General features: G+C 36.4%; 1 protein-coding gene across 2 annotated transcripts; it reads right to left on the bottom strand.

The window, feature by feature from the left end:
* Window positions 1-1,587: 1,587 nt before the first annotated feature.
* LOC112019022 (uncharacterized) lies at window positions 1,588-8,626 on the bottom strand. 2 transcript variants are annotated; one of them, XM_065764965.1, is made up of 6 exons: window positions 8,493-8,626; window positions 7,930-8,017; window positions 7,200-7,285; window positions 6,826-6,890; window positions 5,854-5,936; window positions 1,588-2,085 (listed from the first exon to the last, which is right to left on the bottom strand). In XM_065764965.1, the coding sequence occupies exons 2-6, from the start codon at window positions 8,008-8,010 to the stop codon at window positions 1,993-1,995; spliced, it is 408 nt and encodes a 135-aa protein (XP_065621037.1). In that variant the 5' UTR covers window positions 8,011-8,017; window positions 8,493-8,626; the 3' UTR covers window positions 1,588-1,992. The 2 variants fall into 2 exon arrangements, with proteins under 2 accessions (XP_065621037.1, XP_065621036.1); XM_065764964.1 differs by lacking the exon at window positions 8,493-8,626 and adding an exon at window positions 8,158-8,240.
* Window positions 8,627-10,089: the final 1,463 nt, after the last annotated feature.

Here is a 10,089-nt window from a genome sequence, read left to right on the forward strand (position 1 = left end):
GCCTCAGCATCATTTCTATGCCTTCAACCACCTTCCTAATAGAGCTAGGAGAAGAACCCCGCCCCCTTAATATATTAACCAGAGTCAGCGAATCACTCTCAACTGTAACTTCATTGAGTCCGAGATCCCAGGCCAATTGAATCCCCTCCTCCACTGCTTTAGCTTCAGACTCCAAAGCACCCAGTGGCAGCGGCATTTTCTTGCTCATCGAACCCATCAGCTGACCATTATCATTTCTAATCACCACGCCCACGCCGCTGCAGCCAATGCTCTGAAACACAGCCCCGTCTGTGTTAATTTTATACCATCCCCGCCTTGGGGGAGACCACGGGGGCCTACCTGGAGGAGGGGGGGGACGGGCATAGACTTGATGAGGATGCCTGACTTCTTTTACATATTCAGCAGCCAACCGAACCAATTCAGCTGCCGTTTTGCCCCTTCCTTCGTGCCTCAGTGCATTTCGATTATTCCACAAGCACCAAGCCGTAACTGCAAACAGATCCCAATCTACCATCGTGCACCTCTCCCTAATTTCCCAAACAATGTCTGCAAATTCCATTTGTACATCAGGCAGGAAGGGAAGCTTAAGTCTTGTAGCACTCCAAACCTCCATGGCTGTTTTACAGCCCCACAGGATATGGCTAGTAGTTTCCCCCCTACCACATACATCACATTTGGTGGCCACATCCATACCCCTAGACTGTAAGCTGCACTTAGATGGCAGAATATTTCTACACGCCCTCCACATAAAATGTTTTATCTTGTTTGGGCAGTCCAACTTCCAGATAAGCTTCCACAAGGCATTTGACTTCGACCCATCCGAGCACTCCCCCCTCTCACCATGCTGATGTGATTTTGGCAGCAACTTCTGGGCAGCTCTATAGGCACTTTTGACTGAGAATCGGCCATTTGGAGACCAAGCCCAAACCAGGGAGTCCTCGGGAAGCCTAGGACTAATTGGAATACCCAGCACAATTTCAGCTTCATGGGGGAGGAAGGTGCTCCTTACAAGACTTACATCCCAACCCCCAACCTCCCTGTTGATTAGGCCAGAAACCAGCTCACCATTTGTGGAAAGACCCCTAGGACTCACCACACTGAAGGAATCAGGAATTGGGATCCATCTATCCTCCCAAATACGGACCCTTTCGCCATTTCCAATAACCCATCTAGACCCTTTCACGATTAAATCCTTGGCTGCCATGATGCTCCTCCACACATAGGAAGGTCTATGACCCAATTGCGCCTCCCTAAAGGAACTTCCCGCAAAGTACTTTGCCTTGAATACTCTATGGACAAGGGAATTTGTATTTTGTTGAATCCTCCAACCTTGCTTTGCTAGGAGCGCAAGATTAAAAGTTTGCAAGTCTCTAAAACCCATACCTCCGTCCATCTTTGGCAAGCAAAGTTTCTCCCAAGAGATCCAAGCCATTTTTCGCTCCTTATCCTTTTGCCCCCACCAAAATCTACTAATCATAGAGTTCAATTCTTTGCATAGGGTCACCGGGAGTTTAAAACAACTCATAGTGTACGTAGAGGTAGCTTGGGCNGTTCCTACAGTTTGCAATTACAACTGACAAAAGGGTCTTTGCAAAAAGTTATATTCCACTTCAGAATGGCTGCAACTCATTGTTATAACATATCTTAATAATTATTAATCGTCAAATCAAATCAGTAGATACAAGAGATGGAGACGTTGTCTCCAAACTGGCAAAAGTAGAGATTTGCAGTGCGGCATTCCATGACAACAACTAATATACACCAGCCAAAAGTTATTCAATCCTAGTGATTAATGCACAGATAGGGGGGAAAATCTGATGTATAACGAACAAATAACAACTCCTTACCATCATGAATTAAAATCATAAAGAGCCCTTGAGCTTATAAAAAAGATCAAAGGATCAGAAAGAGGGGAGATTGAACTCAGGCTATTCAGACTTGCAACTCACTCCCAGAACCACTTGAGCTTGTCCCCAACAGAATTAGTGACCCCTACAGATATTTTCGTGCAAGGGCACGGACTTTTGTATCAAAGTGTGATGATGCAATGCGAGAACCAGGCAAGTACAGGGGATTAAGAAGAACCTGCATATTCCCAGACACCATATCACCCAGTTAACTTCTTCCATAGCACAGCAATGTCAGAATAAAGTCGCTGAAATAAAATGTAATCACAAATGTTCTTTTCTAGCAGAAAGTGCCCAGATTTTTTTTTTTTTTCCTAGCCATTATGGTGCAGCACAAAAGTAATATTGTAGGAATTTAGGAAGAAGGTAGAACAAACCCAAGGCTTCACCATCTAGATTAGTCTAAACCCTAAGTTTCACCACCTAGAGGTTCACCTAGAATCACCAGCAAGCAATCAGAAAATTCCAACAAAAATTTCATAGATCAAAGCAAGCTATCCTCATTGAAAAACAATAGCAAGCTCATACAAACTACTAGGACTAATTTAACCAAAAAAAATACTAACATAATTAACTTTTTTTTTTTTTTAACAAGTACTAATAACATAATTAATTAATAAGACTTAAAATAAAATCCAATGGACTAATAGTAATAAACTATTGGCTTCTAACATTAAATAAATTGTCCTTGTGCTCTCTTCATCGCATAAATATTGTAAGAGAAAGATGATGGATACTCTAGGATTCACCACCTAAAGGTGTTTGGAATCACCACCAAGCAGATAGGGAAGCTTCTCATAAACAAAGTTGTTATTCAATAATAGTCTAATTAAAATTATCACCTGGAGACTTTATAGAGCTTCCAAGAATACAAAAAATTACATCCAACAAAATCCTCAACAAAAAATAATCCGAAATATTATCTCTACCTGAAAAATATGATATCTGATCTCTATCTGAATTCAAAATAAATAAATAATGAAAATCTGAATAGCTCTATCCCTAGTGAAAACAATATGCTCATCCAAAATGGAATCAATAGCTTCTTTATGTGCTTGTGGCAAAATTGGTGGTGTGAGCATAGGGATAAGGTTCGCCAGTGGGACATGGAGACTGGAGAGGGTCCTCAAAAAGGATCACATGGGATAACCGTTGGACATTTATAAGCAACCAAATTCTCTATATTAAAAGTTGAGCTAATACCATAGTTGGAATAGAATATCTATGACATGCATTCAGACCGGTTCACTTAGAACCTTGAATGGGCCAGCTCTTTCTTAACAGTTCCTGAGGCAAATGGTTAAGGCCAAATTTGAATCATGACAAAATCCCCATGACAAATTCTAAATGACATCGACGTGAATCAACCTAAATTTTATGTTGAATATTACTAGCATAAATTCGTTTGTTGATCTATTAATGCAATTTGTGCATGCGACTGGCAAACTCTATTGTAGACTTGGAAAACCTAGCATAGGATGACATTGGGAGACGGTCTAAAGGTCTCCTAGGTTTGTAACCATGCAAAACCTCGAAAGGACTCATGCCTATTGACCTATTGACTGAATTTTTATGTGCAAGCTATTGGAAGAATGGAATCCCAATTCCTAGCATGCTCACCTATGAGGCATCTAAGCAGATTTTTAAGCAAATAATGAAGACCTGTACTTGACCACTAGTCTGGAGATGGTATGCAGCAGAAAAGTTTAACTTTGTGCCTAGCAAGTGCCAAAGGGTTTTCCAAAAATAGCTCATGAACCGAATATCCCTGTCAGACACAATGGTTTTAGTTAGGCTGTATAACTTGACAAACTTGTCAAAGAAAAGTTTGGCAACCTTGGAAGCAACAGTTGTTTTGGAACATGGGATGAAATAAGCCATTTTAGAGAACCTATGTACAACCAAATGGAATCATGCTTTCTAAGGGTGCGGGGAGACATAGTACAAAATCGATGCATATATCGTCCCAAGCGTGATCTGGTACAGGTAAAGGGGTGTAAACTGTAAAGGCCAGTGTTTTGATTACAATGCTTGACTAGTTGACAATGGTGACATTGGTCAATTATCTTGGAGACGTCCCTTTTAAGGCTTGGCCAATCGAACTGTCTTTCAACCTCCTTAATGGTCTTATCACACCCGAAATGCCCTGAAAGCCCACTCGTGTGCACTTCCCACACCAAGTAATCTCTCACCAATGTGGGCAGGATATATAGCTTGTTAGCCTTAATAAATAACCATCTTGGAGGTAATCATCCACAATTGGATGTTGCTCAGTACTCAGATTAGTGTACACGTCCCCAAAGTTCAAGCATGATTCATACTCTTCTCAAAGTCTTTTCAAACTGTGTTTCTTTTGTGCTCATCACCAAAAGTAGGATTACTAGACGACTCAAAGCACTAGTTACCTTATTTTCAACACAAGACCTATGCTTCAAAACAATGGAATTGCATTTGCAAAATGGTGTAGGTTCACTTGATGTTGATTGATTTGCTACAAGACCATTGAGAGCTTTGCTCAATAAGGTTGAGTCTCTCCCACCCCAGAGGAGTTGGTGCGAACACCATATCTTATGGGAGAAATATTTTAGATTTTCATTTTCTTTTTTGTTTATATTGAACACTAATAGGGATCAAATTTCATATTTTTTTATATAGGGATAAGATTTTAGATTATTTTTAGTTGAGAATTTTGTGGGATGTAATCTTTGTATTCCTAGAAGCTCTATAAAAAGGCTCCAAGTAGTGAGTCCCAATTACACTTATAGGTGGTGAAGCCTAGTGCCCATTTCAGCCAACTCACCATCATCATTCTTTGGCTGAGTGGCATGGATTGTCCTGCATCAACTAAAGCCTAGACTGTCATTCATCATTTTATTTTATTTTTTGATAGGTAGAATCTTTTCAACAAATCAAATGTTAAAATCTATGATAGCGTGCAATATGACAAATTAAAAGGTCAACAAACCTAGAAAACTGCTTTTTTTTTTTTTTTTTGGATAAGTGTTAAATATATTAGAAAAGAGCAATAAAAAATTACAAAGCAAGCTGCCACCACAAGAAGTGGCAGGCTGGCAGCAGACAAACCTAGAAAACTCTCATTGCCATTGATTGGTTATGCATAACATTATTTAGTGCCTGCTGTATACCCATTTCAAAGAAGGGAACTGACCATCAAAATGATAGCATTTTAAAAAAAATAAGAAAATGATAGCATTTAACATAATCGTAATTATTTTTGGTATGTTATCTAGTGGTTCTAATGCCATTCAGCCAAGGTACCACCTATGAGCCTCTTCAGAACAAGGAGCTGAATTGAAAATTATCAATAAAAATAGATAGATGAAACAAAATGTAAGGTTACTCTGTGCACAAGTTAAAAAGGAAGAAAGATAAGGATGCACATTAAGATATTTGCATGAGAGCCACAAATCAAATTGTAACTTTTTGCACTATGCTGCAATTGTTAACTCACTTCATTGAGTTCACAGTTTTTTATTTTTTTGAGCTGCTCTTTGTCAGTTATGAGCAATTTTAGGTTTCATAAAACCAATGACTCAGATCTTTGGATTAACATTGGCTCCTTTTTAGCAAATACCAGAATAAGTGTATGTTTTCCTTCTAGAGGTGGCCCTTTCATGAAAGTGTAATAACTGGGTACTGATCAAAATTTCACTATTGATTCTAAATTCTGTATTTACAGAATGTAAACCAGGAAGTAACTATATACCATTTGGCAGTTCATTTCTAACATCCTACAGCTTCTGGATAAAGAGTTATACTCTTAACAGCATAAAATCATAACATGTAAAAGAACAAGAATAACTACTCTACATCATGATCATCATTGTTAAAGAGAGATAGTCTACCAAAAAGAACATGCGTAGTAAAATAATTAGTATGAGAGTAAAAAAGGAACTTGATAGAAAAGTTGAAATCTATTATTTACCTTTATATAAAGCTCGTGAACCTCTTGGAAAAAGCTCTTAATTCCATCATCATTACGAGAGTCATGAAGCAGCATCAATCGTGTATGTAAGCTTGTGGTCAAAGAAAATATTAAATTATAACTGATATACCTGCAGAAAACTACAAAAATAACAAAAAGACCTTTCACTGTCGTAGTTTTGTAGCATGCCAAAACAATACAACAGTGACTACAGCCACAAACTGGGTATTAAGAAGATAAAGAAGACATCTGGGCATCATTATTATCCCATCCTATGTGTTTCTCATGCATGTCGTACAACCATACAACTATGGTCATGTCATTGTTTAGATTTTAAATAACTAACTTTAACTAGTGAAAAGTTTTTTGACTTATTGTAAGAGGCAAATAAGTTCCATTTTCAACACAAGTCATACAACAGAACACTGAGAGATTATCCCAATGACAAGAGAAAATCCATCAGAGATGGCCTTCTCAACTTGGAGATTTCATATGATGGGAGTTATGTTTTATACTAATTTTAGATATAAAAGTTTACAGGATCCAAACAATGGTGACCATCTTACCAATGCATAACCTAAGAAGCATGGTCATAGACACAGACATGGACACACCACGACAACACAACGACACAGTAATTCTTGAAAATTTAGGACATGACACAATGGGGATATGACAATAAATTAATTAATATATATCATTAGGTATATTTTATTTATTTACGCATAGTTTACTTTATATTTATTTGAAGTTTTCAAAATAAATAACAACTATCAAAATTATAAAAACATAACTTTAAAATTAAATAATAAAAATATAAAATTAAATAAAAAACCTCCCAACACACACATGCAAGAGTCTCCCCAGCATGTCTAACATTAAGAAAATTTTAAATTTAACTTTCTCTAATGACAAAAATAGAAAGTAACACAAATTTTATGCCATCCATAAATCATCCACAAGTAGAAAGGATATGACCAGCTGTAACATATACTGACACCACCAAATCATTAAATCTGTCTATTGCTTTCAAGAACCTGTATTAAGAATGTAAGAAAGGAGAATATCAGGAGGTGCATTGACGACAAAAATAAGTGCAACATAAGAATAATAAGAACTGCTACGTTCACAACATTTTCACAAGAAATCTTAGGTAGCAAGTTGTTACTAGTTTTAATTTGAATCCACAATTGAAATTACTTTTTTACCCACCACTAACAACCTGCCATATAGTATTTGTTGTGAAAATATTGTAGACATAGCACTTCTCTAAGAATAATAGACAAAAGCATAGGTGTTACTCTGGAAAACATTGACATATTTATATCATGAGGGACAAAACTCACATGGCACTAGTAGTCCATGCAATGTCCTGAACAATATCCAAAGCGGCATGTAATATGAACTGATGCAACTGAGCAGCATCTTCCCTCTGTTAGCAAGATATACAACACCAACAACAAATAACTTTTAAAAAGACCCTAATGTAAACGCATATGGTGAATTTAAAAAAAAAAAAAAAAAAATCGAAAGAGAAAGAAAAGGATTGTGATGATAACACACTGCAGCAAAGAAGGAAACAAAACTCAATCATGAATCAACATAATAGCAAAGCTCTCTTCATGCAGATCACCAAGTGCCTTGTAGCTTAACTGGCACCTCTTGGTGTTTCCAATGAAGAATTCCAGGGTTCAAATCCCCCCTCTCCCCAACAATTGAATTAAGAAAAAATGAAGATCATGATATTGACCAATGCTTTGTTCCCTTTTATGATTCTACAGCCAGGCGAGATATCAAAACAAAATTATATGTCAAATAGAATGTTTCTTTATCTGGTAGTAGTTAGCCTGGAAAATATGCGTTACAGATTATTTCAGTAGAATTTACATGACTATAAAAGAGAAAACACTAAAAGTCACAAGCAATTATGCATCCCCAATTTTTTACTCTAAAATACAGGCATTTCTTTACCAAAGAAGAAAAATAAAATAGACATTCACAAGGAAAAAATAATTTAAAGTTTCTACAAAAGGAAAAGGAAAACGTAAATACAAAGATGAATAAAGAATGTCATACTTTAGCAGCTGATCCAACTTCAGCTTCATATATAGGGATGTCGTTCCTGCTTACAATGATAAAACAAGCTGTGGTTGCCATTAACACCCTGCAAAGTGTAACAGAACTTCAATTAATTAACAAGAATATAGTACATCATGATGCATTATATACGCAACACCCAAAAAAAAAAAAAAAAATACACCCTCATTGTGGCATCATGCATATCAACATGTGAAGCTTTAGTACATAAAAATGAAGGGGAAGCAAAAATGAATGTCTCTGGCGCATTTCATCGAACACCTTTCATTCAAGTCTAATTTTTCCACCTGAATAGATAGTTATCAATCAACCCCAGGGAAACAAAATTGAACTGAAAATTATGATACCCAAAATCATGAAACCCAAAAGGGTCATTTCCAAAGATCCAAATTTTCCTAATTTTCAAATCTCAGAGGAGAAAGAAAACAAAAATCTTATCTTTTGGGAAAATAATAAATACGTTGGGTTTAACTTAAAAAAAAAAAAAAACACAAATCTGATATTGAAATAGAATAAAAGAAAAACAAATAGAGTATGAATACCTAATCCGAAGGAAGGCTGTGCCAAACGAATTGAATTCTGTAAACCAGAGTCGTTGAAGGAGGCCGAGAAGAGTGAGCGAACGGTCAGTGATGATCTGTGCTGCTCTTTTTTTTTTTTTCTTTCAGTTTCCTTTTCAGTTGGTTGGCGGACTTGGGCTTGGATTGGCAAGCAAAACGGAGGCCCATTGAGTAACAATTAAGTGGAATCGAAAAAAAAAAAAAAAAAAATTTTTGGGTCTATATAGTTAATGGATTTCCGAGTCCTCCCTCACAAAGTGGTCTAAGCTTCATGGTCATGATGGGATACCATTGATAAGGGGTACCAAAACTTTTCACTCCACTCTGTTACATCCAAATATATATGCATAGTAAAAGCAAGTTGCTTCAATTTGCTAGTACAATTTGCTAGTACACCCGGAGCTTATTATGAGCAATTTACCAGCCTAGGGAATGGGAGTGAAGTATAGAATAAAACAATGGGACGTCAAACAATTCTAAACTTGAAACCTAGACCGCTGTAAAGAGCATCAAAAGTAATTTGAAAGCCTTTAGAAACTTGCCTTCCCCAAAGGCCCAAACCACGGTTTTTGCTTTGCTTTAACTGTTTCTATTGTTTACTGTGTGTGTCTGTGTTTTTGGGCATTGTCTGAGGTATAAATAAGCGAAATTGTTTTGAAATCAGCGAGAACACTTGGTTACTGTTGCAGATATCATTTCAGACAGATTTACATGGAAACTTATTAATAAAGAAGAGCCATGTCCCTGAAATAACAATGTCAATGCATGAAAAATGACGAGGAAAAGGAAAACCACAGAAAATAAAATTAGAGAGCGTGGCATTTATGAGTTCAAGCCCTTCAAGCACACAGGCCTTAGCATCCACATTGGTGAAGCTATTTTTTTAGCTATTTGCCATTACAAAAAGTTATTTTATTTATTTTAACTACTTACTTTCCAAAACATCCAACATCAGTGAATTTATTTTAGTTTTTAACATAATAAAATAATATAAACATCACGATAAAATAATATATCTATTACAATAGCAGTGTAAACACACAAATAAAAAAACAATGTATAGGAAAAGAAAAAATATAAGAATAAAAGAACAATAGCAGTGTGAACGCTATATAAAAAATGAAAAAAAAAATGAAAAAATAAGTGTGAACGCACAAACAATAGTAATGTGAATGTAGAAGAAGAGAAATAAGAATAAAAGAAAGAATAAAAATAAGTAAAATAATCAAAAACAATGTAAGCGCACAAATAAATAAAATTTACCTTTCAGCTACAATGCACAACCAAAAGTAGCTGTGCACTGTAGCTATGGAGCCAAAAAATTTATATTTGACTCCACTGTAGAGCACATTTTGGTATTTGGTGGTGCTAAAAATAGCAATATAGCTATTTAACACCACCAATGTGAATGCCCTTGTCCTCTCAACCCAACTGATAGGCCTCAAGCCTTAGAGCATTCACATCAGTGGATGCAAAATCGTGTATAATAGAAAAATACAATTTTTACACATTTTGCCTCAAAAATGCTCCACATCAGTGCTTCTAAAAATGTGTATATTTATTCACTTGCTACAGTAAC

Source organism: Quercus suber, unplaced genomic scaffold (genome assembly GCF_002906115.3).
Source record: "Quercus suber isolate HL8 unplaced genomic scaffold, Cork oak 2.0 scaffold_596, whole genome shotgun sequence".
In the NCBI taxonomy this organism is placed as follows: domain Eukaryota; kingdom Viridiplantae; phylum Streptophyta; class Magnoliopsida; order Fagales; family Fagaceae; genus Quercus; species Quercus suber.